Consider the following 16,794-nt stretch of genomic DNA (forward strand, 5'->3'; position numbering starts at 1 on the left):
GATGATCACTAAGGCAACTTATATGTAAATTCTCAAATCCACATGATTAAGTAAATTGCACAAATAAGAACGAAGGGATTATCCCGGAGTTCATCCACCTCACAAAGAAGTGCCTACGTCTCCGTTGAGGAGCTCACAAAGAGCCGGGTCTTTTCCAACCATATCCCCTTCTAGCGACCACAAAGATCAAGCTATAATTTCCTTACTCAATTTGAAGTCAATTACAAACTTCCCGTGGCACTCTACAAAGATTGGGTGCTCTACAGGCGACGCCTTGCCGTCTAGAAGCACAAAGCTTCAAGAGTAAAGATCACAGCGAATGCTCGAGGAAGAACTCAATGCTCAAGTGGCTTAGTCTCACTCCAAACCCAAACTCGCTAAATTTTTGCAAAACTTAGCACTAGAGGTGGTTGGAGGGATTTTGAATGCTCAAGGAGTCTAGAGTTCACCAACAACAGCAAGCATTTAATGCCAAGGGGTGTGGGAGTATATATAGCCTTCTCTCAAAAACTAGCCGTTACTGTTCTGTCAGACCTGACCGGAGTATCCGGTCCCAAATCCAAAAACGGCGTCAGAACAGTCATAGAACGTGTCAGAACTAGCCGTTACAATTCTGTTAAATTACCGGAGTCTCTGGTGAACACCGGAGTCTCCGGTCCTGACAGGGCTATCGGATAGACTAAGTCCAGAGACTTGCCGGACCCTCCGGCTTCTCCCGGTCCAGAGACTCCGGTCCTTTTATCAAAAAGAATAAATGTTAATCGAGACACCCCTGCCGGAGTCTCCCTCAGAGACTCCGGTTAAAACGTTTTCTCCTACCGAAGTATCCGGTGAACACCGGAGACTCCGGTCTTTTTCAATAAAAATAAAGGCCTAACCGATCGACCTCTGGCGGAGTCTCCCTCAGAGACTCCGGTCTTAAAACTCACCAACTACCGGAGTATCCGGTGAATATCGGAGACTCCGGTCCTTTTCCAACAAAAATAAATCAGAACCGAGCACCCTCTGCCAGAGTCTATCTCGGAGACTCCGGACTAAATACTGAGTACCGGAGTATCCGGTGAACACCGGAGACTCCGGACTCAGTGAACTTTGCAAAACAAACCCAGTGTCCGTGGGTGAGTGTGTCTCTCAACTTATTGGTTCTAAAGGATATCTTGAGCATTGAGACACTAATCAAGCAATCAAATGCAACCCTCTTGATAGAGCGGCTATCCTAGACTAAATTTCAAAAATAAAATAATTTAAATCCTATTGAGTACTCCTAGTTGCTTCTCCTTTCTTTTCGAAGGGCGTCAAACATCATATGTCTTCTCAATTTGGACTTAGACCTGTTCATGACTTAGATAAACATATTAGATCCTTAATCATTTTGTCATCAATAAGCCAAAACCCACTTAGGGGGCCTAGATGCACTTTCAATATAGCCCAAGGGAGACACGTCCTCAGGAGAAGGGATTGACTTGCCAACCTTCTAAAGGAGGCAATTGAAAATAGAGAAGGTCTTCTTTGCCAAAGGGACCATAGCCTCTAGCTAGTTCCGTAGGATCTCTGAGTCCACTTTGGCCGATGCCTCCGACTCTTTCAAGTATCAAGCTGTATATAAAGCGGGGTGAGGGGCACGTCCAAGACACCTCATCTCACATCGATCCAGTCAAAGCACAAGCAGGTCGCACATCGTGAAACCCCTCTAGACTAGTCAGGTAGAAGACCAACACTCATCGAAGATCCATGGCAGAAGCAATCCCCTAGTCGATTAATTCTTGAACCCTAGACACAACCAAATTTGCCTACTTGTTAGGCTTAGACGCCCATATTTCATCATTGTACTTTGTGATTCTAGAATAATCAAGGCAAGACAGGATGTAGGAATATTACCCAACTCGAGGGCTTGAACCTGTATGAACCCTATGTCTCTCTATGAGATATACTTCTACAACCTCGCAGGTATCCCTATTTTCCATATCACAAACTAATATATGACCGAGTATCAAACATCGACAAAGGATTAAATAGATGTCGTAGTTGTGCTGATTGAAGTTACCAACCGGCAGTGATAAACCAATGCCTCAATTCATGCAATAATATTATTGTCGGTTGGAGTTAACAACCAACACTGATAAATTGAATCATCAATTTGTGTTCCCCTATCACTGTCATTTGGATTTATCAACCGACAGTGATGACCATCAATGTCGATTGGTAATCCAACCAACACTGATAGATTATCTGCCTCCTTTGTACCTCCATGCGCCCCTTCGTCTTTCACACCATTATTAAAACTCCATGGCACCCCTTTGTCTTCCACGAATGGCTAGCTATTACATCTGCTTGCCCTGCACCATCATCATCATGGCCTCTCCTCCACAGTCATCATCTCTTGCCTATCCTCAGTCGTAACTATCGTCATCTCAAGATGATGCGGCAATGGTGGCCTCCTCCGCTATATCCTTCTCATCTAATGACAAGTACCCCTCCTCCTCGCATGATGAGGATTGGAGGAACTTCATGGAGGGCACTCCACCCTCGCACCGACCAACGGCGAGCTCAAAAGAGGACAAGGCTAACGTGGAGGATGATGAGTCCTTCGAGGATGAAGAGGAGGACAAGGGGGACGAAGAGGAGCCATAGTTACTGTCAAATGAACATGATGGCCCACAGGCAAAGAAGCGTAAGCTAGCTTAGGAGTAGGCTAGCTATAACATACGCTTAGTAATCTTTTGTAATCCGGATGTTAGTTTTTATGTAATATAGACTTCTTTTGTAATCAATACCTTATATATTTTATAATTGATCATGATCTTATTTCTTAATGTAATCATATATTTCTTAGTGCAATCAAGAACTTATTTTGTAGCTATCTTTTTAGTCTATATTTTGCAACTTTCAAACTTAGCGTCTTATTTTGTACTGTCAGCTCACTGTCGGCTCATGGCATCAACCAGCAGCGATAAAGTGCATATCCCTACTGGTTTTAGCCACAAGCCGGCAGTGATGTACCATTGTCGGGTCGTGTTATGAACTTGCAATGATAGGTTGTATCACTATCGGTTCCAATAGAATCATCAATTTTTTTTTTTTTTGGCCATTGGTGTTTATGAACTAGTAGTGATACCTTATTACTACCAATGCTAGCAATATTGGCACTAATAGGCGATCGCCAATTGAGGTTTATGTGGTAGTGCAATTAGCTGCATGGGGAGCTCCACAGTTGATGGATCAAACTTCAACAACTAGAGTTTGTAGATTTGTCAAGAAATGCCTTGTCTGTCTAATTACCAATCTTAGCAAGCTCTAATTATTCATTGACATCACTACACCTAGCAAAGAAAACTTTACTAGAGATTTTTTAAGTTACTACCATATCTCCTACTTGAAAAAAGAGTTAAAAGATGTGATCCATCGGCCACAATATTCCTCTGCCCTGATTTCTCTGCCTCCGCCTCGCGCCCCCTCCTCTGCCTGATCCGTAGGATCCTACCCGTCCCTCGCTCCCTTTCCCATGCCTAGCTCATCTATCGTCTCCAACCGCAGCCGCCTCTCCTAGCCACCACATCTGCCTCTTCCCTTCCACCCTGTGCCACCTCCCCTGGACATGGCCCCACCCGCGCCATGCCCCCGCGCACACCTTCGCCTTGGTGCTTGCCATGCCGACACCCTCCTCCCCTCCTCTGCCACCACCTCCTCCTCCTCGTCGCCTTACCACATCCATCGCCACCACCTACACCACCTCACACCGTGCCACCTTCACCTCCTCTTATTTATGCCCCTCCCAAGGTCATCACTACCAGTTTGCACCGGATCTGGAGGACACGGTGGCCCTCCCAAAGTGTGCAGCCCTCCCTGAGCTTGTGGTAATCAGCGGCAGTGGTAGCCCTCCCCAAGGTCGTGGGCTTGCAGCAGCTGGATCCAATGGCAACGGCCCTCCTCCGCATCCAGCCGCCCCTCGCCTCCATGCCTCCTCGGCGGCTCGACACCCTGGTCACCGCCGGAGCATCGTTTACCTGCTCCAATCTAGGTACACCCTCCCCCCCCCCCAAATCTCACCGCTCCCACCAGAACTGGCTGTGTCGGCGGGATCCGATCGGGAAACACGTGGATCACTTTAAAAGTTCTGATCTTTCCTCTTGCACTGCCTCGTTCTCACCTCCTATCCCTGCGGGGATCACAGCGGGCCCCACACCTCGCCTCCCCACCCCGCGCGCACCCACTGCGCTCGTCGCCATTCCCGCTTGGCTAAATAAGGATATAAAGTGAGGGAGCGAGAAGTGGAGGAGGAGGGATAGTGGTGGAGGTGGTGGCTGTGGTGGTTTGGGCTTCGTCGATTGGATCGAGTTGTCGTCTATGGTGGAGAGATGTCGACAGACTTCAGTGCCCCGCTGGATGACCCCAAGGTCTTCCGCGACGTCTGTTGCGACCGTACACACACACGCTTCTGAATTAAATTAACCCTCATCCTTACAGTGACCTTAGCGTGATCATTTAGCAGATGCTTACCTCCCCCAATTTCTCTCCTATTTTCTACATGGATACTGAAGGACTTGCTAAAGCCGAACAAAGATAAGGAGACCAAAAGCTTATGGAAGGTATCCTTGATAATTTGTACAGCTTGCGTTATGCATACTCTGTCTGCTTATTGCTTAATGTGTTTAGTTTCGTACTTCTTCGGTTCTTTTGTTGGGATGAGAATCCTTTCCATATTCGTTTCACATCAGTGTCAAATTTTTTGTGCAATGTGTAATTGTGTATGCATGATCCCACCCCCCACAATGCATCTTGATGCATGTTTTGATGGAAGGACCTTCATCAGTTTAAGCCCTAATAATTAGTCGCGTTGTGGGGAGTGAGGGGGGAAATAATTTTGTGATTCTCATCTGTTGTGTTTGCAGGTTCTTATAATGAACAAATTTACCATGAAGATCATGGCTTATGCTTGCAAGATGGCATAAATTACCGACGTCGGAATTTCATGTAAGTTGCGCAAACTAGGATATATGATCATTTAGCAAAAAATATATGGGTTGTGATTATCATGTTCATATGACCACATTTACTCGGAAGGCACCTTTTCAAAGGTCTCCTTTGCGGCCAATAACACTTAAGAAAATCTAGCTGTTTTGATTTATCTTAAAGCAAGATACTTAAGTAAGCTTATTGTCGTATCCTGCAGTGGTAGAAGATCTATTCAAGAGAAGGGAGCCAATGCCTTCAATGGGTGCAATCTACTTTCTCCCCCCCCCCCCCACTGAAAGATAAGTGGGTGTCATGTCAACCATCTCGTCTTGTAGATCTATGGTCGTAGTAGCAGCGATCGTCTTCATGGTGTTCCTCACGGTAGTTTTCGATCGCCATACGTAGATCATGCCGGTTGTGAGGAATACAGTTTCTCAGGTCTTCCTAATTTCTACGCCTATGGATAGGGCAGCTACTGTTTGGCCCACAGTATCATGTTCGGGCTCGACCACCTGAGCTTCCCGTCTGAGATTCCTCTACTCGAGAGCGTTCCCATCCATGGCTCCTCGAGCTGGGACAATTTCGACTGGGGACCTAGAGTTGCAAGGATTGTTTGCTCGGGCAACTTGGATCTGAGCTGCATCGAGTAGGATTTTGACTTGATTGACCATAGGAGTTAGTGGATTCACTGGATCCAATTCTAGAAGGGATCTGAGAATCAGATTAGCTCCTGGCACGTTAGCGTCAGGAGTACTGAATATGTCACTACTGAGGCTCAGTTGCAGTTGAGCCGATGAAGCCTCATGATGATTGTTCGAAGGGAGCTTATCCCTTAAACCGTGGGCTGTTACGGGTGTAGGTACACCCATCGGAAGTTGTCTGGAAAGGCCATGAGGCATCTGTCTTCCTGTGGTCCACCAGTAGAGGGCCGTGTCGGGTGCACATAAGGCTCCAGATGCGGATGTTTCTGGGGTAACTCGGCACCTGTACCGTCGGCAATGACTGTCACCGGATCTTCAAGAATTTCACGCTGTTGTCGACCATGGCGTTTGGATCCACCGCCATCGGGTCAGCCGGTGAGGGGTCGTCGCATCTAGCCATAAACATGAATCGATCTGTTCGGCTGCTCTGGCTAGTGTTAGAGTCACCATCGCCACCCTCATCGCTATCCGTGTCCATGCAGTGGAGAACATTAGGCTCCGCGGGATCCCACTCGAGATATCCCACCTCACGGTATGCATCTAATGGTCTGGACTCGAGGGTACCGGTGTGGATCAGTCCACCTTGATCGTCCCAACGGAAAACCATAGTTCCGAAGATAATCTAAGAGTCGACGGGAGGGGAACTCAAAGATGTCCGCCGTCGTCTTGAAGTGGTCATAGAAGTTAGTGTCGGAGAATCTGACGTAAAAGTGAGCCCGAAGCATGATTAATCCTACAAAACAGAAGAATGCCCCTAATTTACTCGTCAACTGTCGAAGATTAGTTCCCGACAATATGTCCGTAAATTGACTAGGTACCTTTAAGTGCAGGGATTAATCACGAGACGAGACACACGATGTATATAGGTTTGGGCCTCTGATTGGAGTAATACTCTACGTCCTATGGGGGTGTTGCTGCCATATATTGATTATCTCGAGTACAAGTAATGTGGCTAAGACTATTACAAGGAGTAAATCAGATCTAATCTAATCTAGGACTAAAGTTGCTGAGTAGCTCCTCTGTTTAGATCTTGATGCTTGCCTCTCTCTTGTTCTCCTAGTCGTGTCCTCTTCCCCCTCCTCCAGCCTTTCTGCCTTATATAGGGGTAAGGTATCGACTCCTATCCAATCATAATCGATAGAGAATTGTCTTTCTTAACGTCTAAGTAGATAGATCTGTTTTGAATACTGATCGTATCGAGTTGGTTAACCAATTTAAACCACCTTCCTAGTATGTACTTCCTTGATTCTAGGTGTATCAGGTACTGCTGATTCGGTTCAGTGATATCTGAAGCTGTCTAATATGTTTTGTACATATCCTGTCTGTGTATGATATATTACTTATACACATATATCCCATTGTTAGATATTCTACACACATAATCTCTTTTTTTTTCAGATAATACCTTCAAATTATTGTTTAACAATTTTTTAGTAATCGTTATGACATATGGGCAGAAAACTAGTTACTTAACAATTCTAGATCTCGGGGACAACAGATTCAATGGGAAAGTTCCTTCATGGATATCACATCACATGCTTTCCCTTAAGGTTCTCCGGTTACTATCGAATATGTTTCAGGGATACGTACCTTAACTGCAGGTACTCGATCTAGCCGACAACCGGTTGAATGGTTTTATACCGAGACAGTTTGCTAGCTTTGCATCCATGATGCAGTAGAACAAAGGATTCAATATGGGATCAAGACACATTTTGCTTACATTCTAAAATCGTGTTTTGACCCCACATTCCGATAGCATTGATCTAATTTGGAAGAGAAAATATAATACATTTGAGAAAGCAATTGCACTTTTGACAGGTATTGATTTGTCGAGCGATATTTTGTGTGGGGAGATACCTACAGAATTGAAAAATCTTAAGGGCCTCCAGTTCCTAAATTTATCCAGAAATGATATATCTTGTGGTATTCCAAATGATATTGGCAATCTGGAGTCCCTGGACTTCTGCAACGAGCTAGCCTCTCAGCTTGACGTTTCTGAGCTCTATCATCTCCGTTTGGATAAGCTTTTTTTTAAAAAAAAAGCTAGTAATTATTTAAGAGTTTGGTTTTTTTCTCGGTTTTTTATGATTGTTGGTTGATTAAGAAAACAGCTATGAGTAAAATAAACTAAAAGCTAAAAAGTAGACTGAAGGAAACTTTTTAAATTTTTTAGCTAAACAACTAAAAATTTATTATAAAAAATAACAACCAAAATTTAACAACCACGATCACTTGATTAAAAAGTCAGAAGCTCTATACCCACGTGCTATCCAACAACCAGCTGTTAGGTCTAGGGATGGAAACGGATCGAATGCGCATGGAATCGAATTCGGATAGTACGATTTACCATATTTTAATCCGAATGCGAATACGGATCCAGATATCCTCGAATACGAATATGAATCGGATAGTTCGAATACGAATCCGCATTCGGATATCTACTCGATCTTCGAAATTCAGGTCGGAAATTTAAATTTTTGAAAAACTTTGACTGAAATTTGATAAAATTTGACTGAAATTTGTTCTAATTTGATTGGGCCGGAATTTTAGAAATTTTGTTCAAAATTCATGTTGGAAATTTAAATTTTTGATCAAATTTAACTGAAATTTGATGAAATTTGACTGAAATTTGTTCTAATTTGATTGGGTTGGAATTTCGTTCATATCTGAAATTTCTAAAACTTTAGCAAAATTTGGTTCCCTGGTTGGCGGATACGGATACGAATCGGATATATCTCGAATTCAGATATCCACATTTGAATCCGAATCTCGAAAACGAATTCGGATATATTCATTTTAGTATCCATTTCAGAAACGAATACGAATACGAATATCCATATTCATATTTTAACGAATACAAAATCGAATAATTCGAATTTTTTGCCATTCATTTCCACCCCTAGTTAGATCCGATACCCACAGGTGGCACACTAAATAGGCTATCAATTTATAGCAACAGTTTTTGGGCTTTGTGGGCTCCCGTTGAACATATCATGCCTAAATGGAAGTTCTGGATCTAGGACTTTACTACTCCACACTTGTGGATTTTTGTTATGGTTTGGAGAAAAAAAAAATTTGTCTGGTCACTGGAGGATTGCTGTTGTAAGCTGTGTTGATCGCGTGCTGAATAAATGGGAAATGAAATCCGCATGAAAATACAGACTTTTTAGTTTCATAAGAGAAAATGTAACGACTTGAGGAGAGGTGGTGTGTTGTGCGCGGCAATGCAGATTTAGGACGTTAGTTCCAACTCATCCATAGGGATCAATTGTAGCACCAATGACACTCCGTGGCCATATAAAGACGAAGTGACAGTAACAGTAGCAGGTCACTTCTTCTGTGGCACCCAGCAGAAGAGGTCCCAGAGGAACGACACGGCCATAAATCCCGTTGGATTGGGCTGCTGCGCCGTTATGGCAGTGTACTGCCCGCCGTAGAGCAGGAATGGGAGGGAGCATTCAATCCGGCCACTCACGCGCGTCCTGTGCAATCCTCATGTGACGTCGACTTGGTTCCTCCTCTGCATCCAGGGTTCCAAAATTCGATAGTAACCGAGTAAAAATTGTGATAATCGGTTATTCTGGTCCGACTCGGTTTTAAAAACTGAACAGTAACTAAATTTAAATTAAAAATTAAAAAAATCAAAAAAAATGAAAAAAAAAATCTTAAAAAAACTAGACACAATTGTAAGACCTTATGTGAAAAAGAAATTTAAAAATACTATCGTTTGCATCATATTCTATACGAGGAAGTTTGAAAAAAATGAAAAAAAGTTGAAACGTGCGGCTCAATTATTAACTCATGTTAAGAAAAAGTTTAACATACAAACACATATTTTTATTTTGTAGAATGTATCTTAACAGGATCTTTAAAATTGATTTCATTTTATTTAGAGTTTTATTAATTTCTCTATAATTTTTACAAAATTCACAAGCATAAAATGAATATGTTAAGAAACAACACTGTAAATAACTTTTTTATGTCTACTATTATTTTTTCTACGTAAATCATAGTATAAATAAACTAATAAAAATGGTTTCACTAATTTTTGAGATGTGATGAGTCAATTATGAATTAATGTAGTCGCAACACATTTACACAATACTGCATGTTACAATAACTAATTCATGAGTTTATGTATTTTTAAAAGACATAGGATCATGTAAGAAGACTAAAAAATTAATTCATAATTTTTTATTAGCGAAGAGTAAACTATGCATTTAACTTGGTTTAACAAATACATTTTCTCACATAAAATTTTGAACTTTTTTATGAGTATAAATATTTTTATCATGTAGATCATATTAAAGGGAACCAATAAAAATTTGTTTCACTTGATTTGAAGCTCAGATGAATTAGTTATTGATTTTACAAGATTGAGATAATTTTTAGATTTTTGGTTGAACTTCATTAAAAATCGAGAAAACCGCTCAATAAATCGAGAAAACCGAGCGGTTATCGATAATACAAAAAATTAAACAAAATCACTCAATAAATCGCAAAAACCACTAAATAACCGGTCCAATTCAACCAGTTACCGAGCGGCTAAAATCATAATTTTTCTCCCAAATTTCAAATTTATTTAAATAATTTTATCCAAAAAAATTTTAAAAAAAATCAAACAGTTACCACAATAATCACGATTTTTAGTTACCACCCGAGCTCCGGTCGGTAACGTAAACCCTGTCTGCATCCAGAATTCATTCCTTTGCACCCCAAGCATCACTAGTCCCTCTCTTTTCCACCGAACGAGCAAGCTCATGGATCAGCGTACGAATCAACGGATCAGAATCGACAACACACAGCCCCTTGCACCAGAGAGACGCAAGGCAACAGCAATTAGTACCCAACTTACCTTCTTCAAGTACCATGCCGATTACGGCTGTTGAGAATATACTGCGCTAGAAAGCAAACCTATTTACAAGGCTTAGGGAAAGGAGGACCAAGCAAGCACACCGGCAGTTTGGCTCGCTTTCAGATGCTACAACAACTTACCTCAACAAAGCACACCCAAAACTTATACTAGCCAACTCAGAACACGCGACTGACACCGGGACAAGCACCATCTACAAGCAGGGTACTGCGGGGCTTCCCCGACATACATGCAATGCAAAGCACCTACTACACCACTACGAGTCTCTTCTCTCTCACACTCTGTCTCTCCTGCTACAGGTACGCGGGCATCTTGTCTCCCTCGCCACTGCAAAAGACCTGAAAAAAGCGAAGAACGCACACGATATTAGTTCGGTATTGATGGTCATTTGTTCTGCTGTTATAACCAAGATCAGGTATTGCTGCTCAAGTGTACCTCGCTAACTGGAGAAGTTAGCGATTCTCGGAAGTAGACGGGCCACATTGGGGCTCTTTGGAAGCCAGTCCTCTTCCCAGCGAAGTAGACAGACTATCTTCGGACCTTGAGTTCAGGGCACCTGGATTCATACTTTCAACTTCTTCCCTTGTGTAGATGAAGATCTTGTGGACCATGTTGCAGAATTCACTGTTCAAACAGAGATATTAGAGTTAAACCGAGATTTTTTATACATAACTGCATATCGATCAACAGCAAATCAAAAGCAAACAGTCAGGTGGTAGCAGGACTCACTTCCAGGGATCATCACCAACCAGCATCATGTCACCTTCATTGTCAGTGTAGACGACCAACCAATCCTTGCGGGGACTGCTCAGCTCACCATCAAAGTCAAACATCCGATCCAATTCAGTAATCAACTCACTGTAGCAAGTGAACTTCGTCAGATCAACCGACCTGCCCAGTGCATTACCTTGCTTATGGACCTGAAATGGGTAGCCTTGTTATATTCACCAACTACAGAAGCAACAGAAGTAGATGAAACAAAAGAGAAGCAATTGGGCAGAACATTTCACACTACCATACTACCTCCAGTCAGATTATTAGATACGATACTATGACATGCTCTTTTTATCATCACATATTTGCAGCAGTTCTTAAGGTATAATATGTATATTGTATGATGAATATACTCATAAATTTCATGAGGCCAGACTATGTATTCAGAAGACATATTGCTTAAAGATTAAAATGTGTGATCACCCTTTCCACAGTGATTTTTTTGACACTTCTGTACTCAATAGGTAAGTAAAAAAGCTGTTTTGTGGATGATGTCAAGCAGCTCTGGAAATGAAACTTGCACAGGTAAGAAAAACTTAACAATTTATTAGCATAGAAGATTACATAACTAGCAGATTTTCTGGATCAGTGGAACCTGCGACAAACTTAGCTTCTAGATACATGCAACAACGTTCCCTATCAAGAAATTCCAGACAGCAAGCAGCAGTACATAACTTCATTAAAGCATACTTTGACAACTATCACTAGAAGGTTTGGGCCCAGTAAGCATATGATGTATTGAGAGATGACTAACAAGGATAAAGATGCAATGTGTGGTGAACCTTCTTGCAGCTTCGGGTGGAACCATTTTGCACTTTGTTCTGAATATTTTGGGTAGCTTCTGGACAGGGCTGATTATTCTCTGTAACAGAATCCGACTGAAGACCATCAGGTTGCTTCACAGCATTGGACGGAACAGAACAATTATCCACTTCAATTACATCCAGTTGATTCCCTTTTTCTGATGGAGAAGTTTTAAGCTTCCCATCATATGCAACACTTGGTGGGGATACCAGAGGTTCAGATTTTGCTGGGCTGTCAAGAGGAATCCCAAATAGCCTGAATGAAGTGCCTTTGGTTTTCTGAACATCATTATCAATAACCAAAGGTCGGGGCTTCATCAAATTCGATGATGCATGATCTATGTGGGAACTTGACTCAATATTGCCAAATAAGCCTAAGGAGCGCTGATCAATGTCATGGCCCTGAAGCGAAGTGAAAGCTGAATTCCCACTAAATTTTGCAAATTCAGCCCTTTGAGGAAGTGCAGCATCAGGCATCGCTAGATAATTTTGTTGATTCATCAAAAAACCAGTGTCACGAGGCATAAAACCAGGTAGTAACATATTGTGGTTGGCTTGTTGGACTGGAAAACGAACATCCATTGTGTCCCAGGTATTTGAACGGTTTCCAGATATTTGACTAGGAAAAGAACAAAGCGGATTCTGTGCATCTTTCAGTGGTTGAAATCCTGGTAACATCTGATTGTAACCTTCAGGTCTTCTCATCTGCATCCAACCCTCCAAACTTAGCTTTGTCTGGGTAGCAATATTGTTTCTCTCTTGATCAATTCCTGAAGACCACATGGTGAGATCCTGAGCAATCTTTAAATCACTGCTCTCGCCAAATCGACTTGTTAAAGGTTTACTTCCCTGACCGTGCAAGGCCATTGGGAGACTATTTTGCTGAGAGTCTGCCATGATTTTAGAAGCAACTAGATGAAAATATAATGCATGCATTAGTAACAATAGCAAGAATTATACAAGCTTCAGATTGGTAACAAGGTCAAATTCAAAATTTCAAACCTTCTCTGTTTACAGCTGACAAGTCAGATGATGAAGTATTAACATTTGGGCGAGACCTCTTGATTCTGAGTGCTGGAAGTGGGTTCACAGGAGAAGGGCTAACAGCAGGTTCTATTTGCCAAGGAGAAACTCTTTCAGGACGAGGAAAAGAAGAAGCTTCATCCCATCTCACCTAATTTCACAAGAACAGATTAGTAAAGACTGATATAAATCAAGTTGACCTCGTAAGACAAAGAAACAAACATATGGTCAACAACCTTAAGGGAACGCCATTTTGAGTCAGCCCAGCCAGATGGATCAGAAGCACCTATTCCAACTATTGTGCCAGTGAATCTAACAAATGAGAATGAAAAGTTTTAAACCATCTCCAGAGAGGACTTTATTTGCATGCCAAATATCAATTAAAGGATGCAACAAACAGCTGCTTACCTTTGCTCTGCCGCCTCTTCGCCTTCAAATCTCATCTTAAATCTCATCCCTATTGAATAATTCTGTTTCAGTGATTCATAGTACCGATCCCGTGAGACCACAAATTCAGCTGGACTAGTCCTGCAAGACGAACACTAATAACTCAGTTCAAACATGCAACAAGTTACCGTTGATACCAAAATTTTCTATCATGTAAAGGAATCATGAAACTTCACGCAACAATTAAGGAACAAAGGGAACACCGCTACTGCTAAAACTGAATGCAGAAATGACGCGCCTAAGCTTAAAATTCATCACAAACCTTGGCTTGTAGTAGATAGTGAACATACTCCCAGTATTCACCGCATGCCATGCTGTTGCAAGAACACCGAGATGCATACTGTGGCTTGATATGACTGAAGATGGAATACTAGTTTGGTGTCTCAATGCACGCCGAACTCCAACACGTAGCTCCCCATTCTCATCTCTGGCTCGTAGAATATAAGTAAGCGGGTATCAATAAGGTAGCATCAAATGAGAGTTAAGGACAAGCAACATGAACTGTTCAGCATGACAAAGTACAACACCTGAGAAATATGAAGGCATCCCCAGCAACAAGACGCTTGGTACTAACGAAAACACTCCAACCACTCTGAAGAAGGTGTCTTCGTGGCTGACCTGTTGTCAAGCAAACACAAAGGTGTAAATTTCAGCAACTATCCAACGAACAAAATCTAGCCAAGTTGCAATTTAGAATTGACTAATGAAACTACTGCCATTGTCAACACATCATCAAACGCAACACAAATGTCTGCTGACAAGATGGTCCCAGTCAGAGAACAGAAGTTATCTTGTGTACATATGATTGTATTGTGTCAGATTTTGTAATCAAATTCAAAGTAAATGAGTCATCAACACACAAATGGCCTCTATTGCATTTACAAACAAGTAAAGGCTGGCATTAAGTGTGCACTCCTGCCAGGGAATCTGAGTGAACAAACAAGGAGCATGGCACATTCCTCTGGACTAAACCCATTACGATGAGGACAATGAGGCATCACCTCGAAATATGTGACGGAAGCGCCACTCGACCCCATGCAGGTCCTTGGCTACCAGCTCTTGATTTGGGGGATGCTGACTCATGTCCTGATCAAGGAGCAACATCAAAGGCATCACTATCATTAGACCAACAACAGGCAGTGCTAAGCAACAACATAAGCCAAAGGTTCCAAGGGCCTAACCAGTGACGGGAGGCACTCATCTGCGTGCCGGCGCAACACTGAGAATCCACCATGTGTGCTTGTGTCTGAGGCAGTTAGCGTCTTGCAGAAGGAATGGATGCGAAGCCGCTCATTCATAGCTGGTGGCGCATTAGGCACCACTTCCTCCTCCTCATTCTCGGCCATTGTAGAGGTATTCTCATCTCGCTTCTGTAAATCAAGCACAAACGTAAATGCATGACATTGGTTTACATTCAAAACCCAAATATGAACGAAAAGCAACCGGAAGCAACTCACCTTATCAGGGAGCAGGGTGAGCTGGGCATACACCTCATCAGTATCTTGCTCAGCCTAGCAAAGGAAACAAGGATCAGGCATTTGCATCCATAAAATGCTACAATGGACGGTAAAGTACAAAGCTCCACGCTGTTACTACCTTCAGTTCGATGTTCATGAGCTTGCAGGGGATCTTCCATGGCAGGTTGTAGAGCGGCGCCCCCTGCTGCTCAGCGACCTGGTTCGTGGACGCCTCCACCTGAAACCACAGAAGAAACAATCAGCGCCTCCAAATCACAGAGCAGAGCAAGAATCTCGGACAGAGGAATCATTGCACATCTCCCATGTCAGTAAAAAAAACATCCCCAAACTTTGGATAACGATTAAAAAACATAAAGGCACTGATTCCTAATACCATTCGAGGGACTAAAGAAAGACCAAGCCTCCAGGGTCAAATGAACGAACTCAGCTTAGCTCACTGCAGTAACCGGTAAAAGTAACCGAATAGCTCCAAAACCTAAAAAAGATCCCCAAATCAGAAGAAACCCCTAAATTAATCGCCGAAACTAGCGAATTTTGCGAGACCAAAGTGCCAAACTCTCCGCATCAGAAGCAAAACTCCAGCGCAGCAAAAACTTGGAAAACCTGGACAATTCCCATCGAAATCGAGATTCGGCGCAAGGGCATGAGCTTTCACGAACCAAACCATGAATCCAACTTGTGGACGACGAGGATTTCAAATCGAACGACACTTTGGAGTCGCAAGCTCGAAATTTCCCAAATCAAGGCGAAGCACAGCGACCCCATCACCCCCAGATCAAGTAATCCGGCGCCAAAACCCCTCAAAACCCCGCAATTCGCAGTGATCACGTAGGAGCACAAAAAAACCCACAAAATTCGGCTACAGTTCCGACACATGCAAGCGCGGCGAGACAAAAAAAAAACTTCTGAAACGCAGCGAAACAGCATCGCCATCAACACGAACAACAGAAACAAGCCCACCTCCGGCCTGCTCACCTGCTCGATGTGGCCCTGCGGGAAGTAGTAGACCTTCTCCCCGAGCGGCGGCACGCACGAGAGCGGCCCCGCGCACGCCTTCCACAGCTCGACGAACAGCGCGTCCTTCCCTCCTCCGCCTCCGCCTCCCTCCGCGCCTGCACATCAAACAAACCCTCGTCACGAACAACCCAAACCCCATACACCAGCCCAAACAAGCAAACAGCAACACACTCACCTCCCCCTCCATCACCGCCGGCCACCGCTGACACTGCCGCCATCGGATCTCACATGCGCACCTCCGCCCCGCCGCAAGCCCCAACCAACCTCCCCGCCGGCCCCGATTCCTCGCGAATTCCGCTGCCCACGCCTGCGGGCCGTGCTTGCGCTGGGCGATTTGGGGAAGGCGAGAGGATTTAAGTAGCCAGAGACCGCGGGGGCGAAGGCGACGTCAGTTTCTGTGTCTCTTCTCCTCCCCTTCTCTCTCCCCTCTCCGGTTGTGTGTCTACGTGAGTCGTGCGTTGTGTGAGAGAGAGAGAGAGTGTGTCTGTGTGTGTCAGTTTCGCCCGCCTCGCGTTGCCCACCCGCGACCGCCCCGAGGCGGGCGGGCGGGAGGGAGGTGAGCTCACCCCGAGCCACCGCGCGGGCCCGAGCGTGGGCCTGGGCCAAATGGGCCTGTCTCTCCCCGGCGGGCAAGAGGCGGGATAACACTATTCTATAGTAGTACGTATTAATCCCGCTTTTAAATTTAAATGAGTCAATTAAATTTAATTGAATCATTGGTGAGC

At 43.6% G+C, this 16,794-nt stretch overlaps 1 protein-coding gene across 2 annotated transcripts; it reads right to left on the minus strand.

Annotated features, from left to right (window-relative positions):
* Positions 1–10,485: 10,485 nt before the first annotated feature.
* On the minus strand, positions 10,486–16,570 carry LOC133904674 (auxin response factor 24-like). 2 transcript variants are annotated; one of them, XM_062346141.1, is made up of 15 exons: positions 16,245–16,566; positions 16,028–16,164; positions 15,171–15,269; positions 15,032–15,085; positions 14,756–14,944; positions 14,576–14,660; positions 14,102–14,192; positions 13,837–14,001; positions 13,536–13,655; positions 13,364–13,439; positions 13,107–13,278; positions 12,084–13,015; positions 11,257–11,447; positions 10,963–11,151; positions 10,486–10,865 (listed from the first exon to the last, which is right to left on the minus strand). In XM_062346141.1, exons 1-14 carry the CDS (start codon positions 16,285–16,287, stop codon positions 10,980–10,982), a joined length of 2,526 nt encoding a protein of 841 aa, XP_062202125.1. In that variant the 5' UTR covers positions 16,288–16,566; the 3' UTR covers positions 10,486–10,865; positions 10,963–10,979. The 2 variants fall into 2 exon arrangements, with proteins under 2 accessions (XP_062202125.1, XP_062202126.1); XM_062346142.1 differs by lacking the exons at positions 10,486–10,865; positions 10,963–11,151 and having other exon boundaries at positions 11,308–11,447; positions 12,056–13,015; positions 16,245–16,570.
* Between the last annotated feature and the right edge of the window lie 224 nt (positions 16,571–16,794).

The sequence above is a fragment of the Phragmites australis genome, chromosome 22 (assembly GCF_958298935.1).
Source record: "Phragmites australis chromosome 22, lpPhrAust1.1, whole genome shotgun sequence".
Classification (NCBI taxonomy): domain Eukaryota; kingdom Viridiplantae; phylum Streptophyta; class Magnoliopsida; order Poales; family Poaceae; genus Phragmites; species Phragmites australis.